Source organism: Antechinus flavipes, chromosome 4 (genome assembly GCF_016432865.1).
Source record: "Antechinus flavipes isolate AdamAnt ecotype Samford, QLD, Australia chromosome 4, AdamAnt_v2, whole genome shotgun sequence".
NCBI lineage: Eukaryota > Metazoa > Chordata > Mammalia > Dasyuromorphia > Dasyuridae > Antechinus > Antechinus flavipes.
Window position 1 is genome coordinate 428,317,487 of NC_067401.1, and position 27,951 is coordinate 428,345,437.

At 35.8% G+C, this 27,951-nt stretch overlaps 1 protein-coding gene across 1 annotated transcript; it reads right to left on the reverse strand.

Annotated features, from left to right (window-relative positions):
• TIPRL (TOR signaling pathway regulator) lies at positions 1-27,825 on the reverse strand. The gene is made up of 7 exons (XM_051999011.1): positions 27,591-27,825; positions 17,304-17,483; positions 16,640-16,739; positions 15,324-15,455; positions 8,756-8,851; positions 6,389-6,451; positions 1-2,342 (listed from the first exon to the last, which is right to left on the reverse strand). The coding sequence occupies exons 1-7, from the start codon at positions 27,692-27,694 to the stop codon at positions 2,193-2,195; spliced, it is 825 nt and encodes a 274-aa protein (XP_051854971.1). The 5' UTR covers positions 27,695-27,825; the 3' UTR covers positions 1-2,192.
• Positions 27,826-27,951: the final 126 nt, after the last annotated feature.

Sequence of the window (27,951 nt, forward strand, 5' to 3'; positions counted from 1 at the left end):
CCCAGCATAGGCCAGTAATTTATTGTTTATTCTTCACTTACAAAAAAATGAGGACATTTCAAACAAATAATACAAAATGACGTGTCACATCACAATGGACAAGTTGTCTCATATGTATTTTATATAGTAATATCGTAGTGAATTGGTCGTGAAGTATTCAGAAACATACTTACCCTTCCAACTTGAGCCCTCCCCCAAAATGTAATCCATTATTTTTATTCTCTATAATATCTTTTCATACTTAAAGTAGGAAATAAAGGATTGGACCTGACATCAATACATCCAAAAAGGAAAAGAGAAAGGAGATAATACAGGTTGGACATCCCAACTGATGTACAGTCCTTTTCGGTTTTTGCAATTTGTTTGGATAAGAAGTCTTCCATTCAGAACAACACGGCAAACAGAATTGTTTTAATCAGGTAGTCACATACAGTATACACATTTTCTGCCTAAAGAGAAAGCATACACTTTCATATAAGAAAAGATGGATATCCAGTAAACATGCAATGCATTCTCTCAGAGCAGATTAAATTCTGCTTTTATACATCCATCTTGAGGTGATACAGCAAAAGGTAGAGGATTTCCTTAACAGTTTATGATTAAACTTGCCTAGTAAGGTTTACTTTCTGTGTAATTCAAAACAGCACCATTTTGTGAAACAATAGGTAAGCTGAGAATGAGACTTAAGAGGGTCCAGGTCCTTCTGTTTAACTACAATTTCTAGGTGGGACACAGATACTCTGGCCAATCCTTTCAGCCAAGATCTTCACAGATAAACAATACCTTACTACCTCTAAAACATTCCCAAAGGGTGAAAGCAAAAGAGCTGCATATTTTTTTAAATTCTTAGTAAGACTATTTAGTGATCTGAGTTCAAGGCAGGGGAAGGTTAAGGATGAAACAACTCTTAACTAAACCAAAAAGTTGTTACTTCCTTTTTTAAAAAGGTTAACAAAAAACTCCCCACTGATTTGCTTCAATAAATCTCTTACCCAATGCTATAGTGATCATTTTCAGCTTTACATGCACTATGTAATCAGGCAAAAAAAACATATAAAATGTTTAAAAGATCTTTTTTTTTTAAATTTATTTTTGCACTTCACTATAAAGCTACCCAATCTTTTCCCCATGGGTCCTAAATTTATTCCTTTTTACTGAATCCCCTCCTCTATCATATTAGAAACCTGAAAATTTAAATATAAAAACTAGATTTTATTTTAAAAATATTTTCTCATTTTTTCACACCCCCCCATGCTAACCCCCAATATTTTATGAAAAAAAATCTAGCTTCAGGCCTTAATATGTAGTATAACTCTCCTTAATACCAGATCCAATAGATAGATATATACCTAAAACTTCTCAGTACTGATACCAACTTCAGTGTATTTATTCACATTAAGGTGTTATGTAAGGTAGAGTACAAAAAACATCAGATGTACAACAGAACCAAAAATAAGGCACCTGCCTTTACAAGATGCCAGCCAAAAACTAATTGTGATACCAGCATACCTGTTAGTGAAGGGCCACAGTTGAGGGATCTATGCTGTTCCAATGGATGAATTTGCTTGAAATTATAGAAATAAATTCTTTTTTGATTCTAATTATGAACATTTGGCCTGAAAATCCCATCTAGCATAATGGTTTTTCAAGGGAAATTAACTTATTCTGTGAATATAAAATACGAGATTAACTTTTGAACTCATCACTTCTTTGCAGCAATGCCTTTTATCAATATTTTTTCTGCAAAGCTAAATTTGAAAAACTATCAGAATACATAATCTTTTGTTTTCCAGGAATCCTATGAAAGTTATAAAAGAACTACTAGATTTGGTTCATTTAATTAATCTCTTCATGCAAAACAATATTTGTGGTAATTACATGTCCATTGCCTCTGATTGCTCTTTAGGACATATAAATATCTACCGCTGAGGTCCCATTCCATAACAACTGAAAATCTTAGCTCAATTCAGTTTCCCATTAATTTTAGATATGGATAGATATGGACAGATGGTACGAACAGCAGGTTGTGTAGAACCTACCTACATCAAGCTTTCATTTTCTTTCCTTTAAGGCTACAGAAAATCTGGCCACAAGGAAAGGCAGCTCATTGACTCTCCCTCCCTTGATCCCCCTCCCCAAAAAGCAGTCATCTCCAGTGAGGGTTCCATAGAGAGCTCATATTGTATGACATTTTATTTAGATTCCATGCATGTATTTTCCTGTGTTGCCACAAGGTTCAGATCCATTCTTTCTGGAAACTCCAGCTTCTCACAGACTGCCTCCTTTACAGGTAGGTATTGTGATATTTCATTAGGCTCTGTAAAGAGGGCTGGTGGAACATGCTAGGACACAAATAAGGTGGATTAATTTTTCTTACATAGCATTTTTACAGTACACTCACAAATATATTTGCTTTAAGGAATTTGTTCAAGAATTTATAACCCTAAATATACATACCAAATTCCAGAAAATGAGATGAACTTGTTTTACAACACTATGAGATGCTTCAATACTCCAAGCTATGCTATTAGTGCTCCTCAAATGCAACCACTATATTGAATTAAACTTAGTTTAACAAATTTATTAATATGTATTTGGTATAAACAAAGTGCTGTACTTAATTTGTACTGGATTCCACACAATTTTAATTCCACAAATAATTATGTGACTTCCAGGTCTTAACTTTCCAGTTTTCTGTTTGATCTCAATTAATGATGTGTAATACAAAACAAAATCCAAATGCTTTTTCTAAAACTCTGTAGTGCTACAGAATACAAATTTGGATTTTCATATAAAGGTCAAATTTAAAAGACTCCTATTTCAAAGTCACTTGTGTGAATGACTTCCTTCAGCAACTCAGGGTAAAAAGTCTATGGGCATTGTTACCAGGTCACAGTGGAAGAATTATTAAAGCATATCAGTACAATGTGCTAAAACAGATTATATCTATAGTATAGTTTTTGAGACATTGAATTAAACCACTGTTATTAAGAGTAGCCATACTGTTTTAAGATTTGGTGGAAAAAGAACATGGTAAATAGTTTGCTAGGGCAGTAAAAACACTCAGAAACCTGAGTTCTAGTCCTTGAGGAGTAATTTCCCAAATCTGTAACACTAGAAAAGGTATTTTATTTCTGGATCATTATCCTTAATTGTAAAAAAACACAGGAGTCAGCCCAAATGATATATTGTCCCTTCCAGCTCCAAAAAACTATGCATAGTGTTCTATTTTGTATCTGTCCCTCAGCAAAGTATATATACATGTTATGGAATAGAGTATTGCTGGACAAATCTTTGATCATTTTAACACTATCCATGGGATTTTCTTGACAAAGATACTCTAATAGTTTGCCATTTCTTTCTCTCATAAGTCATCTCTGTCAGAACCCACTGTATGACCTGTCCATCTTGGGTAAATAAAATAGCTCATAGTTTCATTGAGCTACACAAACCCTGTTACCACAACAAGGTAGTGATACAGCTTGGGATTTAACACTGCAACCTAAGACTCTCAGGTCAGAAGGTGAGCAACACACTATTGGGGAAGAGAACAACTACATATAGCTCCAGTACTAATGAAGTAGCTGGGCCAAAAGCAAAAGGAAGTTCAGCTGCAGATGGATCTGATGATGAAAGTTACTTCTGAAGCTATCAAGATCAATATAGCACAGGAACTTGGAATGTAAGATCTGTGAACCAAGGTAAACTGGATGTGGTCAAACAAGAAATGGAAAAATTAAACATTAACATCTTGGGTGTCAGCTTAAATGGATGGGAATGTGTGAATTTAATTTAGATAATCATTACATATACAGTATACTGTGGACAAGAATCCTATAGAAGAAAGGAGAAGCCCTCATAGTTAATTAAATGGTTAGAAAAGCAATACTGTAGTATTCCAAAATAATAGAATATGTTTGAATCCAAGGCAAACATTTGACATTATAACAGTACAAATCTATGCCTCAAACTCTGATGCCAAAGAGGCTGAAACTGATCAGTTCTATGAAGACTTATATTTTCTAAAAAAACACCAAATGAAAATATCACATTCCTAATAGGGGACTGAAATGTGAAAGTAGGAAATCAAAAGATAATTGTGATAAGAGGCAGGTTTGGTCTTGGAGTTCAAAATGATTCAGGGCAAAGACTATAGAATTTTGTCAAGATAACTTGTTTATCACAGCAAATACTCTTTTTCAATAACTCAAAAGATGAATCTACATATGAACGTCACCTATGGTCAATATAGAAATTAGATTGACTTTGCAACTAAATGTGGAAAAGCTTTCTATCGTCAATTAAAACAAGACCTGAAATTAACTTGGGTTCATATTATAAGCTTCTTACTGCAAAATTCAGACTTAAAATGAAGAAAGCAGAAAATATTCAGACTGTATAGTTATGACCTAAGCAGCATCTCTTATGACTATGAAGTAGAGGGTAATCAGCAGATTTAAGTGATTAGCTCTAGTAGCCAGAAGAACTATGGACAGAAGTTTGCAATACTGTAAGGAGTCATAAACAAAAATCATCTTCCCCGAAAAATAGTAGAAAAAGTAAAATGGCTATATGATCAGATTTTACAAACAGCAGAAGAAAGAAGAAATGCAAAAGGAAAAGGAGAAAGTAAAAGAAATACCCAAATGAATGCAGAAATATAAAGACTAGGAAAGAGATATTAGGTTTCCTTAAATTAGCAATTCAAGGAAATAGTTAAAAACATCCAACAGGAAAGCCAAGAGATCTCTTCAAGAAAAAGCAAGAGAATATTTCATAAAAAATGGGCACGAAAGTGGTAGGGACCCAACAGAAATAGAAGAAGAGGTGGCAAGAATACATAGCACTATTCAAGAAAGATCTTAACATCACCAATAACCATAACAGTGGGAGTACTGATCTAGAGGCAGACATCCTAGAGACTGAAGTCAAGTGGGCCTTATGAAGCATTAAGGTTAGATGATAGCCTTCCAGCTGAGCTATTAAAAACCCTAAAAGATGATGCTGTTAAATAACAGCCTTCAATATCCCAGCAAATTTGGAAAACTCAAAAGTGGCCACAGGATTGGAAAAGATAAATTTACATCCCAATCCTAAAGAAGGGCAATACCAATCAATGTTCAAATTACCAAGCAATTGCTCTCACTTCACATGCCAGCAAGACTATGCTTAAGATTCTCCAAAGAAGGCTTCAACAATATGTGAAACAAGAATTACCAGAAGAGCAGGCTGGTTTTCAAAGAGGCAAAGGAACTAGAGACTAAATTGTCAACATTCACTGGATTAGGAAAACACCAGGATGTTCCAGAAACACATCTATTCCTGCTTCATTATACTCTTTGACTATGGGTCACAACAAAATGTTGCAAATCTTCAGGGAGATGGGAGTACCATCTTACTTGTCTCCCAGGATACTGTGTGTAGGCCAAAAAGCAACAGTTAGAACCAAACATGGAACAATTGACTGGCATATGAGGGGGCTGTATTTTATCACCTTATTTGTTATGTGCAGAGTATTATCATGTGAAATGCCAGACTGGATGAGTTAAAAGCTTCTGAAATTCACCAAGAGAAATATTAACAATCTCAGACACGCAGACTACACCATGCTAATGGCAGAAAATTAAGAATTAAGAAGCCTCTTGATGAGGAGAATGACAGCTGACTTGAAGGTTAACAACAAAAAAATTAAGATCATGGCAATTCATCCCATCGTTTTCTGGCAAATAAAGAAAGAAGAAATGGAAACAACATCAGATTTTATATTCTTAGATTCAAAGATCACTGCAGACGGTGACAGCAGTGATGAAACGAACAATGTAAGCACTTGCTCCTTGGAAGGAAAGTTATGGTGAATTTGAACAGCACATTAAAAAAAAGAGACAGCACCTTGCCAACAAAGGTCCACAAAGTTAAAACTACTGTTTTTCCAGGAACAACGTATAATTGTCCGAATTGGACTATAAGAAAAGCTGAGCACCATAGAATTGACACTTTTGAATTGTAGTACTGGAGAAGCTTGAGAATCCCTTGACAGCAAGTCAATACTTGAAGAAATTAATTCAGACTATTCACTGCAAGGCCAAATATTTAAAATGAAGCTTAAATACTTAAAATGACTTAAATAGAATCATGTAAGCAACAAACATGAGCCTGGACAAACTGGGGGATGGTGGAAGATAGAAGGGCTTAGAGTGCTATAGTAGATGGGGTAACAACTGAACAACAAAGTCAGGTGTGTGGATGAAATTAAGGATAAAGAAATCAATAATCCTTTTTCAAAGATAACATGCTATTATAGTTTAACATTAACATTAATATAGTTTATAGTATTTAACATAAAACATGAAAATTAGATTTTTTAAAAATGAAGTTTAAGATACAATACCATTAAATTTGCTATTTTGCTTTCTCTTGAAGTGTATTCTCTTAACATATACGTCTTGTCAGCCTATTAAAAATAAAAAAATAATATGTACTGATTTTTAAGTCTTCTTTTTAGTGTTATACATAACATATACATATACATAAAAATTGCATTTTTTAACAAGTTATGAAAGGATCATCTAGCTTGATAATGGCAAAAAAAATCATGACTCCCATTTATTTTCTTTAACCCAAAGAGTAGAAATTATCAATTCAAGTCCAGTAATTGGCATACAAAAGAACCACATGAATGTAAGCAAATAAATAGGAATACCCCAAACATTGAATCATCAAAACTACTGTAACCAAAAAAAAAAACAAACAAATCGTAATGTATATAAATGATAAGTTCAAAGAACATTAATTATTATTCTATTTCAATCAGGAACTGGTAATATATTTTCTTCAATCTTTTACTAAATAAGAATCCAAATAGTATTCCTAAATTTAAAATTGAGAGATCTCATCATCTACATAAACTATTATTTGTAATCCAAATAACTTAACAAATTTTCCTTTTCCTTCATTTCCAATATAGACTCATTGTATTACATATCACAAGATGCTTGTAGATCTCAGTTTTCCCTTAACAGCTAAGACTTTCTTAACAAACACTTTAAAGTGCTTAAACTATAATTTTTAAATTTTTTTTTCACTTTTTAACAGTTTTTTATTTTTTCTAATTACATGTAAGGGTAGTTTTCAACATTCATTTTTGTAAGACTATGTTCCAAATTTTTTTCTCCTTTTCTCCCTAACCTCCCCTCCCCAAGACAGAAAGCAATCTGATATAGGTTATGTACAATAATTTAAACATTTCCATATATGATTTTATTTCTGAATGAAACTCCAAGAAGAGGAAAAATGAAGCAGAAAAGTTTATCACATTCTCTGTATCTAATCAGATTGCTATTCTGGAATTGTTTTGTGTCTGATGTTTGTATGTACAGTACATACTTTTGAATTTTTTTTTTGTTTGTTTTTAAGAAGATGGGGGAGTTGTAGGGAACCAAACTTTAAAAAAAAACTGATGGATATATCTCTTTTTCAAGGAAAAAGAACTCTTACTTAATTATTCCAAGTTTTTAAGAAAAAGGAATTCCAGCTCTGAAAATTTTTCCTCTAAAACATGACATAACCTCAAATCCAAAGTTCAAATCATATTAAGAAAATTTAAGACTGCTATGGAGCTACTGATTCAGGAAGCAAAGATAAATGTAATTAATAAATACTTATGTAATCTAAGGTGAACACTCTCAATATTTTCTTAGAAAACATGTTTAGATGTTTAACTTCTGCCTTAATCACTTAGTTTCTAAAAAGTGCTTAACTTAAGTTATTTTTGCAGAGTTGATTTTTCTGAAGTATGGATAAGAATTTCAGAAGCATTAAATTTTTGTGGGAGAGAATTTTTATTATTATTTATGATAGCTTTTTTTTACATTAAATTAATTTCTAAAATAGACCTGCCTCCTCTCACTAATAAGCCATCTCTTGTCAAAGAAATTTAAAATAAAAGGGAAGAAAAAAGCAAATCCAAGCAACCCATCAACTGCATCTGGCAGTATGTTCAATATTCCATAATCATTGCTCTCTAACTCTGCAAAAAAGAGAGAAAATGGGTTTTTCTTATCTCTTCTCTGGGATCAAGTTTGGTCATTATAATTATATAGTAGAACCATTAACCATAATATACCACACAGTCCATAATTCTAAAACCAAGACAAATTTGTATTCATTTTACAAATGGGAAAAAAAAAAATCACTGACTAGTACTGTAAATACTCTGGGGAGCTGGGTGAGAATCAGCCCTGTAGGTTTCATTGGCCTCGGGAATTGCTAGTGATGAAATTCCCTCTCCTAATGCAAAGGAGACCCCTGCTTTCCCATTTACAGTCTTAGTTTCCAAGTGCACCAAAAGATTGACTTTTTAGGGGTCATAGAGATACGACCTTTCAGAGGCAGATTGGAGAGCAGGTCTTCCTCATCAAGGCCAGCTCTTTATTCACTACTATAAGCTGCCTTTCTTCCTAAGCACAGCATAGACATATGCAAGATCCAAAAGATGTAAAATCCCATCTACCTTTGGCTTTAGACCCAACTCCATGCATAGAGAAAATTGTAACTACTAGATTTTAAAATTAAATGACAAGAAAATTCAATGCTTCAATAACAGTAAATACAAAAGAAAACTTCACAAAATATACCTCAATAATTAAGAAAGATTAGCATAGTATTTGAAAAAATTATCTTTAAACTATTTAGGTTTTCATTCTAATGGTACACAAGTGTTCACATAAATTTGTACAAGAAATACGAATTGAGATACCTCATGGTAGAGCCTTGTGTCATTCATCCTGATGAGCACACCATCAATTCTTAAGAAAAATCTCAATAGCAGGAAAAAGCTAGAAGGCATCACTCTCTGAAAGAGAAAAGTAAGTATACTGCTATATATTTTAGCAAAAATTGAGCCACGCTTCTCAACTTATTGTATACTTTGCCAATGGTAGCAGTGAGTGTATTTTGAAGAACTCACTATTAATATATACCATTTTACACGCTTTTTTTACAACCCTCTGAAATACACATTACAGGTATTAGTATCCCCAAATCTACAGACAGATAAAGGTGGTGAGGCTTTGGTGAAAAAAATGCTAAACCCAGAGCTGGAAGACCCTAATCTTAGCACCAACCATTTAATCTTGTTCAAATCACAACCATCTATGCCTCAGCTTCCGAATCTGTAAAATGTTATGCCACAAAGATAATAAAAACAGGATAAAAATAAAAAGAAGCTTAAACAGCTTGGGAAAAGCAGTGATACAGGGCCCCACAAAGTCTTAACATGGCTTTCATCACTTTACTAGTTTAAAACTTCATTAAGGTTTTGGGGTCCCATCTGTATTACTACTTTTTTTTTAAAGACTCAAGGATATTTCTATTATAATTTTATTCTTAAAATCCTTGTGACATAGAACCATTTAAGCAGAAAAGCTCTTTGGATCAACCTGTATTAATGCAAAGAAAATGCATCATTAGTCATCTCTACTGTCAGAAGAGGAACTGTAAGTTCTGTAACTGTAAGGTTACAACCACCTATTTGCCATCCCCTTCTATAGCAAAATTAGATGTAAGACCCCAAACTACTCTTAGCTTAATACTACTGAAAAAGCACAAATTGATACAACCAAAGGTTAGCCTAACTGTGCATTGTATCAATGTTTCCTAATCTATTTCACTTGTAGTTCATAAGCAAATTGCTAAATTCACCAAAGTAAACCAAGTATATCATGAAAAAGAATGTACTCGTCTTGGATAATTTTGAAAATAGAAGATAAAAGTCCAATCTTGCTGGTTCCAATGCTATGAAAAATTACTGTTTTTCAGGGAGTTGTTTTCTTTTTACATTTACATCTTCCAATAGTCAAATCTATTTTGTAAAGAGTCATGTGCTTTTTCAATTTCACTAAACCTATTTTGCAAAGTATTTTCTTCAGATAATTTTTTGTTTCCTTTTCTAACCCCTCTTGCAAAGTTTTTATTTCCTTTCCCCATTTTTCTTCTAGCTCTCTTTTAAGATGCTTTTTAATTTCTTCCCAGAAAGCCTTGTGACCTGGGAACCAATTTATATCACCCTCTGGAGCTTCATCTAGAGATGATGTGCTTTTAGTGAACTCAAAGTTTGAAATCCATTCTTCTCTTTCATCTTAAAAACTGTCTATGGTCAGTTCTTTTTGCCTTTTTTGCTCATTTTTTTTTAAGTTGCCTTGTTTTTTTTTTTAGGTCAAGGAGAAGATTGCCCAAGCTTCCTCTAAAAGTGGCCACAGCTACGTTAGAGGTCAGTGCTGACTGACTTCTGGTGATGGGTGGGCATGGCCAGGTCCCATGAAATTCTGGCATTTGGTAGTTTACTATTTGCCTTTTGTATTTGTGCTGGATGTTTTACAACTTCTCTGCTGATCTACTAGCTTGCAACCAGGGCAAAGTAGCCAACACTGCTGTAGATTCCTCCTGGTAGATTCTCCAGTGAACAGAACCCACAATGCCCTGGAACTCTGTACTCCGCTGCATCTGTGCTTGGCCTGCCTCCCTCCATGCCCGATTAAAACAAACCTTTTCTGGAGATCTTTAAAATTATCTTCTGCTGGTAATTTGTTACACTCCCATATTTGTGGGTTCTGTTACTCCACAACTAATTCAGAGGCTGTATTTGCTGTTAGTGTGAGGGTTGTGGAGAGAGCTCAGAAAAAGATATGTCTATTCTCCGCCCTCTTGGCTCCACCCCCACTATGGAAAATTACTAAGGCCAAATTCCTCAGTGAATCACAAGATCTCAGAGGCCAACTTTGATCTTCTCCTTAACTTTGATCCTCAACTTTTCCTCCCAAGAGTGTTTAAAAATCCCTTCTAATTACCCTTACTTTTCCTCACCAGACTCAGCTCATTCTTAGCTTTCTCAAGTCTGATAGTATTTGCAGAGTACAAAAACATAATTTTATTTTCAACCTCTATTTCCTAATCTTCCTTCCATCATCTGTAGGTTGTTTCCCCCTTTTTATAAAATAGCTTTTTAAAAAAAATTTTTTTAGCATTTTTTTTAAATTTTGAGTTTCAAATTCTTTACCTTCCTCCCACCCTTCTTCCAGCAACTGAGCAAACAAAATGATATCAGTTATACATGTGGAATCACATAAAACATATTTCCATATTAACCATATTGTCAAAAAAGCAAGAAATTATACTTCATTTTACACTCAGTTTATCAGTTCTCTCTCTAGAGATGAGGATGAGTCACTTGGAATTCTCTTAGATCACTGTATTGATCAGAGTAGCCAAATCTTTCAGTTGATCATCATTACAACATGACTATCTATGCACAATGATGTCAGTTTTTCTCAGTACATTTTACATCAGGCCATAGGTGTCATTCCATGTTGGTTTGGTTTGGTTCCCCTTTCCCTTAAATGACCTCTTTTATCATTTCCTAAAGCACAATAGTACTCCATCATAATCATTTGCCACACCTTGTTCAGCTAGTCCCCAAATGATGAGCTTCCATTCCCTCAATTGCCAATTCTTTATTCCACAAAAAAACTGCTACAAATGCTTTTGTATTTTGTATCTGCTATAAATGCTTTGACTTCCTTAGGGTATAGACTTAGTATTGCTGGGTCAAAGGGAATGCACAATTTTATAGTTCTTTGAGCACAGTTCCAAATTGTTCTTCAAAATGACTGGACCAGTTCACAAGCTCACCAAAAGTATGAGTATACCTATTTTTCCTTATTCTCTCCAACACCTATCATTGCTAATAGGCACTTCTCTACTTGTGATTTAGAGGGTTTTTTCATATAACCATGAATAGTTTTGATTTCTTCTACTGAAAACTGCCTACTTATATTCTTTGATCATTTGGGAAATGGTTCTTATTCTTATATGACTCAGTTCTCTATGTATTTGAGTAATAAGGCCTTTACCAGATAAACCTGCTATAACTTTTTTTGATATTATTTCATTGTCTATATTACCTATTAGCAAAATGTTGTTTTCCCATTTATCAAATTAAATTTTAATCAGGTTTATTTTTATTTTTGCAGAGATCATAATTGCTACCCCTGCCTTCTTTTTTTTTAGCTTCAGCTGAAGCATAAAATTCTGCTCCAGCTTTTTAACTTTGTGCCTTTCTAAATGTTTCACTTGTATGTTGTGATTCCTGAATGCTAATCCATTCTGCTGCTTTTGTTTTATGTGAGCTTGTTCCATTCACACTAACAATAATGATTACTAATTGTATATTAGTTCTTGATGTCTCCATAGTCTTTTGTTTCCATTTACCTAATTCTAATTTTTAAACAATTATTTTCTTCAATGAGCTTTCATATCTTTTTTTTTTTCCCCATTTGGCCAATTTTTTTTAAGGTGTTCTTTCTTCAGTGAATTTTTATGCCTATTGTACCACTCCTTTTTAAGGTGCTATTTTCTTCAGTATCTGTACTTCATTTACCAAGATATAGATTCTCTTTTCATTTTCTTGTATCACTTTCATTTCTTTTCCCAATTTTTCCTTTATCATTCTTTCTTAAACACTTCGAAGAATTCTTTTTAGGCTTAGTCAGCATTTTCCTTTGAGGATTTAGTTGAAGAGATTTTCACATTGTCATCTGAGTTTGTGTCTTCGTTTTCCTTACTACTGTGATAGCTTTTAATTGCCAAGTTCTTTTTCCAGCCTATTTCTTGACTTAGAACTTCATATTGAAGTTGGGCTCTGCTTACTTGGGGTTGGGGGAGGGGGCCACTATCCTAAGCTTCAGGGTTTTTTGTGCTTCTTTTTCTGAGTTATTTCTGAGGATCTGCAAGTTCTTGGTGCTTCCAAGTAAGATGTGTGGTCAATGCTCTCCTGGTCTACACTCTGGTTTTTATCCAGGAAGGACCCTTGCTTCTCTACAGCCCTATAGCACTCCTCTTGGCACTACAATTGTGATTGCATTACCTGATTTAAAGAATTATTTTAAATTTATTTTGGAAGGGAATGTTGGGAGAAATCAGCTGGGTTGAATCGTGGTTCCACCTCCACCTACAGGTGTCTTTTAACAGTCAGTTGCTAAGTTCTTTTCTCAGAATAATTTTTGTGTCATTCGAATTTCAATCAAGAACTCCTCAGCTGATTTCCCTTACAGACTTCCCCCTTCCTCTGTCTCCCCTCCCATCTACAGTTTTATATTGCTTCTTCACTGGCAACCAAAAGAGACTGCATTAAATTAGAGGAAAAATTCATGTGTACACACACATATGTACACACAAATACACATGGATATAAACTAATATAAGGCAATTCCAAGAGGAAAAGAACACAAGTTGGATACGAAGAAACCTTACATAGGATAGAACACGTGAGACCTGCCAAGGAGACGCCAGAACGAGGCTCCTCTTTATTCCCAATGCTTTCCTCCCTGCCAGCTTCCTGTAGCTCTTCTCCATTCCTCTGCTTCTCCCAAAATCTAAGTTCCACATAGATCTGCTCATCTGACTCCTCAAAACACTCCCTTTTGACCACAAATTAAAGTCCACATCAACTCAGTGCTTTAGGGAATGTCTAAAAAAGATCCTAAGGTTCACTTAAAACTTTTGAGTTGCTTTTAAAATGAGATTTTAGAATGTTGATAGGCATACACAAAGTAACTTCAAAAGGAAGCTAACACCACTGGAGGGATAGGGGGATTAGACAAGGCCTTTGATACAAGGGGGCACCTGAGCTGCATTTTGAAGGAACCCCTAGATTTGACAAAAAGATGGTGAACAATGAATACATTCCAGACAAGATACAAAGGCCTGGCAGCAGGAATAGAATGTTTTTCATGGAGAAGAACTGGGAGGCCAATTTGACTGGAACACAGTATGTAAAAGGGAATACCATGAAATAAGACTCAGGTCAGTAGGAGCCAGATGTTGAGGTTAGGATAAATATCCTAGAAATAATAAGGAGCCAGTGAAAATTCTGAACAAGACATGAGCAGAGCTATATTTTAGGAATATCAATTTGTCAACTTGGTAGCAGATGAGCTGGGGAGGAAAGACACTAGAAATAGGGCTGCAGTTAGTTCAAATTTCATTTTTTATCCTTTGCAAGCTATATAACCATAGTAGGCATGTCCCTTAGCAACTTTGTACTTTAGTTTTCTAATCTTGTAATGCCTATAGTGTCAGGGTCTTTGTAAAGCTCAGATTTGGGAATCCATGAAATATCTTGTAAGCTTTAAAGTATTTTTGTAAATACTGGTGATTATCCTCTATCTAGCAATGGAAAATAGGACATGTATAAAAAATAAGACTATGCAAGGGAATACAGATAAGTATTGTTTTATAAGTAATACAGACAAGTCTATGATATATTTCTTCTACCTAGAGTCATCACGAAGGTCTTATAGTCAAAATCACATTTAAAGTGGTCCTTATATCCCAGACAGGATTTTCATACTTGACTGGGGGAAAGGCAGAGTCCAGATTTTGCCCTTTTCTCTCACAGCTCAGTCCCTCAGAGATAGACTCAATCTGATCCTTAAAACACCATCTTACAAGAAAGTTCAGAGAGTCAACATTCATAAGAGTTCACCCTTTTTTTCTGTAGCTTACCTGAAAGGCATATCAAACTTGATACTCTATAATCATATCTGAGAATACCCAAGAAGCATTACATCAACAATGAGCACAAGATCAGGTTTTAAACTTAGAAAAGCTTCAAAGAAGCTGAGTTTTACATACAAATCCAAATCCACAAATATTTATTTTTTATTATATGTAAATTACTATGCAAGATACTGGGAACAGAAGTAGGATACATTTAGGAAGCAAACAATATAAAAAAAGATAAAAGAGATTTACAAATAAATAATAAAAATTAGAAAGCTAAATTCAAAATTCTACTAAAACACTTTGAGAAATCATTTGTAATTCCACTTACCAACCACTAGTTGCTACCAGAAAGGAGGAAGGAAGTTTGGTGCCCTCCCTTCTCTGCTGTTCATTTCTATGTCTGCAGACACAATGTGGAAGGATAAAGGAGGGTCTGGTGCTTTTGTCTACAAGTGCATTTCCATCATTGTCTTACCCTACATAAGACCCTACATTCACTAACAGATATATCCAAATATCAAAACGTATTGAAGAGTGTTATCTATCTGAGATTTTCTCCAAGTTCAATAATGGACAGACTACAAAAACATGCTAGAAACTTACATATGGATAATCAAAATCATTAATATCACATAAAAATTTCCCAAATGTATGGATTTTACATTGCTAGTCACACAATACATAATCTAAAAACAAAAATGTCATATTTAAAGTGTAATGGCTTCATGGATATTTCTATAAACAAAAGCAATTGCTATACTCACAATTTTCACACTTAAGCTTGAAACTCCATGATCATGAAGTTCATCTTCAAACAACAGAACTTCCTCGAAAAATTTAATCTGTTCCCTGGCTTTCAATTTTTCTGTATCTATGTGATCTGTTGTAGGCACAACCTGAAAGGAAAAGAATTTTTTTTTCATTATTTAATACTTTTTTTTTAGTTACATGTAATATACATCAATATAATTTATTTTTTAAAATTTTATATTATATTTATATTATAGCTTTTTAATTTATATATAATATATTTATATTATAGCTTTTTAATTTACAAACTATATGCATGGGTAATCATTCAACATTGACCCTTACAAAACTTTCTGTTCCAAATTTTTCCCTCCTTCCCCCTATCCTCTCCCCTAGATGTCAGGTATTTCAATATGTTAAATATGTTAAAATATATGTTAAATCCAAAATATGTACACATATTCATACACAGTTATTTTGCCACACAAGAAAAATCAGATCTAGAAAGAATAAAACCTGAGAAGGAAAACAAAAATGCAAGCAAACAATAACAGAAAGAGTGGAAATGTCTCTCCAAGCTTCTCTGAAATCATCCTGTTGGTCATTTCTTACCAAACAATAACATTCCATAATATTCGTATACTACAATTTATTCAGCCATTCTCCAATTGATGAGCATCCACTCAGTTTCCAGTTTCTAGCCACTACAAAAAGTCTGGGCTCTAGAGTCTCCCCCTTACTTCATCCATACCCCTCAACCCTATCTCCACTAAGAAGGCACATGTAACTTCATACAAAACATTGAAAAGAAAATTTTTAAAAATTGAAAGCTACAAAACAAAGGTCAACCCTGTTCAAAATCAGTCAAAAAGGGCTGTACTGCATTCTTTCTGGCTGTCACACACAGACATTAAAGATTAGATATGGTCTTTGCCACTGACTAAGTTAACTTTGAAAACCAAGTACCTTTCTAGAGTTCCACCACAGAGCAGAATAATTATTAGAGGAAAAAAAAATGAACAAACTTTGTTATTTTATTATATTCTGATAATCCTTTTTTTTTAATTTATAGCTTTTTATTTTTCCAAAAACACATAGTTTTCAGTAGTCATCTTTGCAAAACTTGGAGTACCAAGTTTTTTTCCCTCCCTCCTCCAACACCATCCCATAGATAGCAAGCAATCCAATCTAAACATATATCCACTAAATAAAACTTTACAAAAAAGATTTAAAGATTGAGAGAATAAGCTCTGTTTTAGTATGGTAAGTGACCTTAAATATAAAGAGACAAAATAAATCAGTTCAACACAAAAAAAAGAATTAAATTTACCTTTAACTTAAGTGCTTCACCAAGCAATGTTCCTTTGTAATCTGTTGTATAGGTCCAATCATATGGTCTAATAATCTCTTTGGAGTGTTCTCCCTCCGTCCTCAATAATCAAACAGAGGATTGCATTCAGTGACATAGAACAAAACTTTATAAAAATATCTAAATACCCTTCCAAAGTAAATTCTACAAATGATTCTAACCAACTCACTCGTCTATATACTTTATTGATATGTAAACTCTTTTGTGCCTATTATAAATAATTCAAACAATTATTGAAATCATTTATTTAACTTTTTACATCAGACTATAAACTACACAAAAACTGGGACCACATTTTACACTTATTTTCAGTCTCCATAGAGCTATTCAGTTAATAAATAAATGCTGGTAAAAAATCTTTACCTTTTATTTTCATAATCCTTAATCAGAAGTACCAAAGTATGTTATTCAAAAATAGTTACTGAGGTCAAAGGAGAAGGACAGTTATTTTGGTACAATACTTCATTTAGAGACACTAACTGTGAAATAAGTACTGCTCTGGCAATGTTTATTTTGAAAGTTGCTCTTATTTATAGTGGAATCAACTGACAACTCTGGAAAGCTAATAAGAAAATTCACTGTTTACTCTAATGAAATATACTCCAATCCGGTTACTGTTTCTTACCTGCTTTCTTGCCATTCTTCAGCACATGCTACCTTAAGCACTCCCTGGTAGTTGTTTACACATTTTAAAGCATCAGTCGCATTGAACTCAATTCCAAAGCCAGAAACATGTTGGATTCTTAAAACGTTGTCTCCAAACATCATTTCAGGAAGAGAAGGCATATGTAGCTCATCAGCCAATCTGCATACGACCAAAATCAAATACTATTGCGTTATAGTTAGCCCTCAACTTTTTTGGTTTAACAATATTCTATAGAAGAATGAAAAATCTATGTATGATATATCTTAAAAGTACAAATTTGAACTCCAAATCAGTCTAGGATATGTTTTGGTTTTTTTCTTTTTTTGCTGTTTCATTTACTTTTATTTTTATCTATTGAGGAGGAGGATTCTTTTTAATATTTTATTTTATTTTATAATAACTTTATATTGACAGATATGTTTTTAAAGGGGAAAAGCAATGCACTAAAACACACACACACACACACACAATAATTGGGCCAGACCTAGGAAATACAGGGTAAGTCTGTCAGTCAAACATTTATTGAGAGACTATTATGTGCCATGTACTGTGTGCTAAGTGCTGGAGACAAGTGAAATATGGTACAAAACAAAAATCAACAGAAGAAAGACCTTAGAATTAAGAGAGAGAAAAGGAAAGTCTTTTTTGAAAAAGGTGGGATAAGGAAGCCAGAAAGTAGAGATGGGAAGGGAGAGTATTCCAGTATGAAGGTAGAAACCATTTTGAAGCCACTGAAAGATTACAGGATCATAAATCTAGAACTTGAAAGTGTTGAGGTCTAGATTTGGGGTACCTATATGAGATTAGGGTTTAGTTAAAGTCTAGTGGCAGGTTTGGGGTACAGGGAGTCAAGCAAAGCTCCCCTGCAACCCCCTTGGATTCGGCGCAAGGATACGGCGGTAAATGGGGTCTAGTAGCAGCGCGAGTCCCCAATAAAAGCATTTATTGGCCCGGAGAGCTAGATTGATAAGAGGTTTATTATTAGATGAAGATAGAGAGAAGGAGGGCACTGGACAGAGGGTCCAGTGGACAGAGGGTCCTCACATAGCTACTATGTTTGGAATCTCTGCAAAGAGAGGTTCCCAGTGTGGCCTTTTTATAATAGGAGACTTAGCTCGAGGGGCTTTGGGGTGTAGCCCCAAAATTGGCTCAGATCTGGGTGGGACTGGGAACAAGTCAGATCTTCTATTGGAATTCAAGGGGACCAGGATTTGTGAGTTAAAGGACAATTTACATTATTAACTAGGAGAGGGTGGGAATCTAGAAAGGAATCTTTCCAGCATCAAAAGAACCACTTCAACTGAGATAACTGAGGTCTAGAGAAGAAAAATTATTTGCCCAAGGACACCCAGATACTAATCCTAAGAAACAGGATTTGAACCCAAATCTTTTGACTCTAGAGCCTGTAGTCTTTCTAATGTATTAAAATGTCATACTAGATCAATTCTCATGATATTTGAAAGAAAGAAGGCTACCCAAAGTCTTTGGGGAGAAAAAGAGAAACACAATTATCACCCCCCCCGAAAAAAAAAACCATTTCATATACACTTTCCTGTTTCTATTAAATATTTATAACAATCTATATATAAAATAAAGAATAGGGATCAGGAAGCCTTCCACAAATTATATTCGCTAGGAGACCACAGATTTACAGTCACACAAGTGACTAAAAAAAGCAGAGAATTAATGACCCCACTGTTTGCTGACTACAAAAAAGCATTTGATTTAGTAAATAAAATAACACTTAAAGGAGCACTTCCAACAAGGTACCTCCCACATGTTAAAAATCCTATAAGATTTAGTGAAAGATATCTCAAGAGATACTTTTGTTCAAGGACTCTATGATTAAAATGAGGAAAACAAAAAAGGGATAAGATTGTGAAGGATGTTTGTCACTATAATGGAGAATTGTCCAGCAGAGGGGTTTCCTAATTCCCTCAATATCAGTCTCCCCGTGGCCATTAAATGAGACATTTATAAATGGTAGCACAGTGTTTGATTGTCAAACAAAAGTGTCTGTTAAGCAGACACTTAACATCCTTCCTTCCTATTTTCAGTCAACCATCTAATCCAAGCCATAGTGAAAGAATCCCCATCTATAACACACCTAATAAGTAGCCACCCAACTTTTGCTTGGGAATGTATAATGGGTCTAAATAGGTTGAAATGTGTGACCAAAGAATTATGTATCCCAAAAGCAAGTAAAGTGATTAAGTGTTTATTATGTGCAAAGAACTATAGTAAGCACAGTAGGAGGGGGACGGAAGAAGTTGAACCTAAAAATAAAATTTTCTATACAAATGGAAAACAAGAGCCCCTCCCCTCAAAGAATTCACATTCCAATAGGGGAAGACCACAAATATGGAAGATTTCAATTGCAAATCAGATGGAAAAGTCATGGGTTATTTTAGGCACTGCCTCTCTTTAATGTCTCTTCCACTAATAAAATCCTATCAGTTTCTTATGTTTGGACATTTGATGGGACTCTGGGGGCAAGACCTTTCTTTCGTGTCTTCAAAAGCTATGGTTTCAACACCTGGCTGAGTGGTTGCCAAATTTTATCTCCACAAGAGCTGCTTCCCAGGACAGTGGCAGCAGGGGCTAAACTGCAAAGTTAGTCCCAAAGTTCTTGATCCTATGCTCAGGGTCCTGAGCTGTCTCCAGGATAGGTGGTAGACCAGGGGGGATGGTGGGAGAAGCGCTTTTGACTTGCTTGGGACATGACGCCTGGTGCCTCCTTCAGTCCCCATTTCAACTAAGCCAGCTTGCCTGCCCTGTGTGGGGGGCATCAGGCTGGCATTCAGTGGAAATGCCTAGCCCTTTCTCAATGGGAGTTACTTCCCTGTGGATGACAAGTATATGAGGGCTAGGCTGGAAGCAAGACCAGGTGTCTGGAGGCAGGAGGGCTTCTATTACTAGCAGTTAAGTTAGCAATTTTTTCTTGCAGGGATGAGGAAGGTGGGACCTCTCTCCACAATGATGGCTTTGGGGTCTAGGCTAGAAGTGCTCTGAGGGCACTGTTCTTCCTAAGATTTAGGATCCTACACTGTCTGTTTCAATTAGGGTCTGAAGGGAGGTGGTGGTCAAGATGATGAAGAAAGAGGGCTGACTTGATATTGTACATTTGGAAGAAGTTATCTTTAGACAGGGATAATAAACAGGTGCATTTCAATGGTGCCCACTTCAGTTTTCTCATCTGCAAAACAAGGGAGTTATTAGTCTCAATGGCTCCTCTTCTAGCTCTAAATCTATAATCTTATGAATTCTTTAACAAATACAAAAAAAAAAAAGTATCCTCATTAAACTGATGAGGAAGGGGAAGCTCTAAGAAGTAACTTGCCCAGGAGATGCACCATGTCCTAGATGGGGAGCTAGATCACTTACTGCCAAACTGGGTTTAATACTATTCTGCTACAAGAAATGATGAAAAGGATGTTTACAGCAAACATAGCAAAATCCATGTCAACTGACTACAGAATAAAGTGAGCAGAGTCAGGAGAATAATTTCTATAATAACAAACATACTGTAAAGACAAACAGCTGGAAGACTTAGGAATTGTGACAAGCGTAATGATAGAACATGATTCCAAATGACACAAAACATGCCACCTAACCCAGGATAAGTGATTATAGAGTGAGAATTATATTTTTTTATACAAGGCAAACACAGGAATTTGTTTTAACTACAGATTTTCAGTAGTATTGTTTTTTTTCCATTATTCAATGAAAGGGGAGCAGAGGGAGGCAAAGAGAGGTAGAGACACGGATTTGAAATTAAAATTTTCTCTCCAAAAAAGTCCGAATTCAAAACACACTTCAGTCATTTACTGTGTGACCTTAGACAAGTTATTTCATCCCCTGGGCCTCAAAGACTACTAAAGTCCCTTCTATTTTTAAATCTATGATCTTGTGGTGACCATATCACTAGGAAATGAATGAAGCAGGCTTCACAGCTTAGACTCTTTATTCTAAGTTTGGCACTTCTAAGGAGGCTGTCATAAAATCATATTTTCTTCCTATCTTTCTTTTTTGAATTTCTATAATAGAATTTTATTTTTCCAAACACATGCAAAGATAGTTTTCAATATTCACCTTTGCAAAACCTTGCATTCCAAATTTTTCTCCTTCCCACCTCCCTTCTCTCCTAGACAGCAATCAATCCACTATAGGGTAAACATATGCAATGCTAGAAGTATACTTTCCAAATAACTGAAATTTATCTCGAGTCAAAGCTTTTGTATATTAATATCTATGTAATTCTTTATAACTTTAAAAAATATATTAATTATATACTCCCTTAGCTTCTCAAATAATCTTCCCACTATCTCAATGTTGTAGTGTAAACATCACACACTGTCCTATATTATGACACTCATCTTCTAGTATACTCTAAGCCAAGGGTTCTTACTTTTTTGTTAGTTTTGAAACCCAAAGATCCCTTCTCAGAATGTTTTAAAATGCATGAAGTAAAATTCACAGGAATAAAAAGATATCCAATTATATTAAAATAGGCATCAAAATTTTTTTTAAAAACAAATTCTTGAATTCCAGGATAAGAACTGCTCTCATTACTCCAAAGGTGATTCTTATTCTTATTTTCTATCTCCTCTCACACACACATTGCATTTCTATCAATCCCATGTGTGATTTTACTGGCATAAGAAAGTACCTTAGAGAAAACTTCCTCAACTATTCTGTAATTCAGGAGTCTTAAAAGAATTCTTGGACATTAAGAAATTATATGATTTGCCCAAGATCACAGAGAAAGTAGTATATAGGAAAATTGGGACTCAAAACCAATTCTGACTCCTAACTTCCTGCTCTGAGATCTCTTTCTAACCACTACTTTGTGCTGTTTAGATGTCTCATACTGCACACAGAAGTTACCTAATTAGGTGTATCAAATACTGAATATGTTATGTTCTAATACAGAACATCCCATCTACTGCTTTTCAGCTTTTGCAACAATTCCTTAAATCTTTAACTGTGCTATATGATGGAAAACCAGATAATTCAATTTATTAGAACTTGGTATAAAAAGTAAAGATGTTGGGAAATAGCTAAGGAAACAGTGGTACATGAATGTAAGGGAATTTTATCATGCTTTAAAAAACAAAGACCGTGATAACAGAAATGCACAGGAATATTTCTATGAACTAATGCAAAAAAGCAGAACCAAGAAGATGATACACACAATGACTAAAGCAACAATAATAAATCAAATGAAACTGAATTCTGTGAGATTATGACCAAGCCAAAGAAAAAGTATGAAAAGACCTCATTTTCCCCTTTTCTAGAACTGCAGATATATTGACACTGCAGACACGTGATATATTGCCAATAACATCAGTTTTTTTGACATGTTGGTTAATTTTGCAGAATTTCCTTTCTAACCTTTTATTTGATGATTTTCTGGGAGAGGGGAGAGGACAGGATATAATGGAAAATACAACAAACAAAATTTATCCATATTTAAAAAAATGTTCTAAAGAAGACAGCCTATCAATATATTTTTAAAATTTTGCTATTCTTTATGAACATTACTTTATGAAAATTGAAGATTGACTGTATGTATGTGTATTGAGCAGCTAGGTGACAGGATAGAGTGCCAGGCCTGGAGTCAGGAAGACTCATCTTCTTAAGTTCAAATCTGGGCTCAGAAAATTACTGTGTGTTTTTTTAAAAATCTATTTTTAATAAGCTTTTAAAAAGCTATTTATTTGCTCAGTTTCTTCATTTGTAAAATAAGCAAAAGAAAACATGCAAACCATTACAGTATCTTTGCCAAAGAAAACCCTACAAGTCATGCAGAGTCAGACATGACTAAAATTATTGAATGTTATCTGTATATTAAGTATATATGCATATAGATAGATCTCCAAATATTCCTATGTATGTATGTATACCTATATTTGTATGTGTGCATAAAATATGTACAAAGTTCTGCTTTTGAAAGAAATAGTAAAAATGAAAAAAAATGCTCTTTAATTGGAAAAAAAAAAAAAAAGGTAGCCTGAGCAGTTCTGAAAATAAAGCAAACAAATTCTAGACCTAGAACGCAGGGACCAATTGCTTTTTATATAATTAGCACACGAAATAGTAAGACTTAATCACTTGCCTGCAATTGGACTGCCAGCAGGAATAAAAAGAGCAGCATTGATCCATTTAGAAATTGTAAAAAATTGAAAATAGCATGCCCACAAGTAGGTTTCTAGTCATGTGACCTACTGCTTTTTAAACATTTATCCTGGAACAGAAGTACTCCAAATGTAGTCTAGAGATCTCTGGGGGTCTTTGAGGTCAAAATTACACTCAAAATAATACTAAGATGCTTTTCATATACTTTATAACCTTTATCCATAGGGATTTCATAAACATCTATCTAGAGGCCCTTTGTCTTTTGATGGCGTTCAGTTGTTGAATCATATCCAACTCTTTGGAACCCCAACTGAGGATTACTTAGCAAAGATACTTGAGTGTTTTGCCATTTCCTTCTTCAGTTCATTTTACAAAGGAGGAAACTGAGGCAAACAGGGTGAATGTCACTGCTCAGGGTCATACAGCCAGTTAGTGCCTGAGGCCTGCTGTGAATTCAGAAAATGAGTCTTCCCACTCCAGGCCAGTACTCCATTCCATATGCTGCACCACCTAGCAGCCTTTATCTTTTCCCTTAATATCATTTCAGATGATAATCTCATTAGTTCCCAAAGTTTCAATTACCAGTTCTATGCACATGACTATCAGAACTACTTAACCAGTCTGACTCCCTAAGAGTCTCAAATCTCCAACTGCCTATTGGACATCTTGAACTGAACATCTCGTAGACATCTTCAAAACTGAACTCATTATCTTCCCCACCAAGTGCTACCCTCTTAACTTCCCATAGTCCTCCCAGTCACCCAGGCTCAAAACTCAGATGTCATCCCAACTCCTAACTTTCACCTCTTCATATCCAATCAAGTGTCAAGTCCTATCCTCTCTACATTGAGGAGCTCTGTTATATACACCCTCATGTCTCCTTTGGCAATGCGACTACTCTCATGTCTATTTAACAATATCCTGTTGGTTGGTCTCCCTCCCCACCAAATCTCTTCCCTTCCAATTCATCCTCTATGCAGATGTCAAATTAAAGCACAGATCTGACCATATCAACCCTCTATTCAATAAACTCCAGTGGTAACCTTTTACCTCCAGATCAAATATAAAATCTTGCTTGGTATTCAAAACTCTGCACAAATCTGGCCTTTTCCTGTCTTTTTAGGCTTCTTTCGCCTTATTCCCCTCCATGCCAAGAATCAATGGCCCTTGCCTCCTTGTTATTCCTCACACTCCATCTCATGATTCCAACATTTTCACCAACTGTCTCTCAAACAAGAAATGCTCTTCTCTCCTTCCTCATCTCCACTTTCTGGCTTCCTTCCAGTCTCAGCTAAAGCGCCATTTTTCTGCAAAAGCCTCTTGAGTCCTTAATCTGGGACCCTAAATAGCTTGTTTGAAAATAGCTGTTTGCATGTTGTCTACCTGGTTAGAGTACTGGGTCTTTGAGAGCAGAGGTTGTTTTTGTTTTGTTCTGTAGGTCTTTCATTGTATCCCCAGAGCTTAGCCCAGTGTCTGGAACATCATAAATGTTATATCTATTAATATTTACTGGATTAGTTATTGAGCCAACTCACATAAGCAAAAGCTATCAGGGGAAGTCCTCAATAATGTTTAAGGTCCTGAAACCAAAGAATCTGAGAACTGCCATTTTAGAGTATAAGCTTTATAACAGTTATTTTGAATTCTCAAAAGAGATTTCTAAAAAGAAATCTAAGTCTAAAAGTCTAAAAAGACTTATGAGTTCTATGGGGTATTAAAGATGGCTGAGGTTACTGAATTGTTATAGTACTTAAGGATATATTCCTATATAAAAATTACCAGAGAATTTCTATTACAACTGAGAGCAATGATTCTCTCTTTCATTAATAACCAATTACCAAATTAGGACTCAGGTATTCCTCCACATACACACTTCTATCTCCTCATTCCCTGTAAGCTATTCAGTCAGTTTTGAAGGGCAGAGCTCAAAGAAATGAAATTTTGGGCAGACACACCTCAATAGGAAAACTCAGATCTAATGAAAAGGTAAAGAGATATATTACTTCAGTGAAATCTAGCCCACTGTGTTTTAGTCAGCCAGGTCTGACTGCTCTAGGTGGAGTGATCTGGATAACTGGATCAGTTTCTCTAAAACTAAATGATCAGTCTCATTAGCCAACCCTCGTTAAAGTAAACCCACCTCTCATTATGTTAATTCTCTTGTTCTGAACCAATCAAGAGTTGATTTCCAGCCTCACGAAAATCCACTCTTCCAAGGCCACAGACACCTTTTATTATCTGCCAGTGTAATTAATAAGATGATCAATTACCTAGAAAGTCTCTTAAATTTTTTGTCACCAAACTCAAAACTGTTTTTCTTACAATTTCTCTAACTCTTAGCTCAACCAAATTTAATGAATACCAAACTGCGACCTATCAAAACCTGCCTCAATATAGGAGAGGACAAGGAAACTCAATTCAATTATCATCTAATAAGCTTCTAATATGTAACAAGGCACTGTGATAGGTTCTAGAAATTAAAAACAAAACACCAAACTACTTTATCCTGAAGGGATTCTGATGGATATTAAGTACCTCCTACATAGTATGAACCAAAGCCCCATCCAAGCCTTTTCATCCTAAGCATTTCTTTTCCATATTCTTCAACAGAACCTCCAAAGAAGAACCATATTACATAACATAGGCCTTTTTTACATTTTCAGCATATCAACAGAACATCTAGGTTGTTATCTCTTACTTTCCCACCTTTTATCATTTTCTCACTGAGATCTACTTGAGAGAAACTAACAGAAGCCAAGGGAGGAGGAAAAAGTCAAAGGGGGAAATGTGACAAAGGAGAAAACACTTCCTAAGAAGGCTTTAAGTAAAGAAGTAAGCTTTCATTGTAGACATAGGGGATACCTTGCATAAAGGTAAGAGTATCATTGTACATTCAAGTTCAATTCGTTTTTGAAATCTCATACCCAGATTTGTTTCAAGAAACTAGCTGGAGGGCTGGGTACTAATAATTACTTAGAAATTAAGGTACCACCTCCCATGTTTCCACAGGCTTCATTTCTGGTGAGATGTATTCTCAACATTGCCAAATGCATGAGTATGCAGAAAATATTATCTATAAATAAAATTTGTGTTGGTGTTCTGATTTTTGGTGGTTTTTTTTGGTTACTATTGTTATTCTTTTGAGGAGAGAAGCAGGTACTGTGATTTTGTTAGTATATAGAAGTGCCAGTGTGAAAACTTCCTCCACCAATGCATGGAAACTCATTTCCATTCTCAACCAGCAGCACGGATAGATGAACGAAGAGTGCTTTTTTAGTGTCAAAGACATTTTGTGCATAACAGCTATATAAGAAAAGCTACCTACTTATGTACAAAATCTGTTTCAAGTTGACTTTTTTTAATGTTTTGTTTTGCTTTTGGTCAGGACCTGTGATTTTTTCAATAAGAACCTCCCATTGTGAAAACTCTCCCCCATCAATACACACTGACAACTCCTCCTAATTTGTAGTCTTAAACAGTAGCCTGAAACTACTAAGCTAGAAATACTATCCATGACTAAATTTTGGTTTGGGTTAGTGTTTTAGGTTTGTGGTTTTTTGTGTTTTTTTGGTGAAAACTCCTTCCCACAAATGCAAATTAGCAACTCCTAATTTAATTTGCAGTCAAACAGTAGCCCCGAGCTCTGAGAGTTTAAAAAGCCTGGCCCAAGGATGCACAGTCAGTGAATGTTCGAAGCTGGACGAGAACCCAAGTTTTCTGGGGATTCTGGCTGCAGAGCCGAAAGATGCACAGCAGTGCATCAATAATCGATGGAAAACCCCAAGTTTTACAAATGGAGAAACTGAGGTCCAGCTAGCATCAGGCCCCACAGGGGTGTCACCCAAGAACTCGATTACACGAAGCACTCCCCCTCCCCAAAAAAGCAAAGGGCAGAGGCAGGGCAGGGGAGGAGGCGCAGCGGGAGACTGTCAAACCGCGGTCTCGCACGAGCGCTCGCTGCGCCCAGGCACGGCCCCGCCGGCCGTTCTGCAGCCGCCGCCGAGTCGGGCCTCGAGGTGCCGCGGGGGCGGGGAGCCGCACAGAGAACGGCCGCCCCTTTCCCCGCTCCTGCCCACGCCCGGTCCGAGCCCAGCCTCCCGGCCTCGCCCTCTCCTCCCCAAACCTCACTTCTCTACATCGGCCGACTTCATGATGTGCGTCTTGGCCGCCGTCAGCTTCCAGGGCCCGAAGGAGAAGTCCTGGCGGCTGCTCTGGAAGCCGTGGATCATCATGGCCGCGGTGGAGGCGCGGAACCTGCGCGAGCGGCGGCGGCAGCCTCCCTTCTCCCCCGCCCCCACCTCCCCCTCCTCCCCCGAGCCGTTACCATCCCCAGCCCCGCCCCGCTCCGCTTCCCGGCCCGACCCAGCCCACACCCTGGGCCCCCTCGTCCTCCCGCCCTCCTGCCGGTCGCCCAGCCCCCGCCTCCTCCTTCCGCTTCCTGGAGCAGGTTGCCTGCGCGACGAAGCTGTTGCGCGCCGGAAGTCCTAGG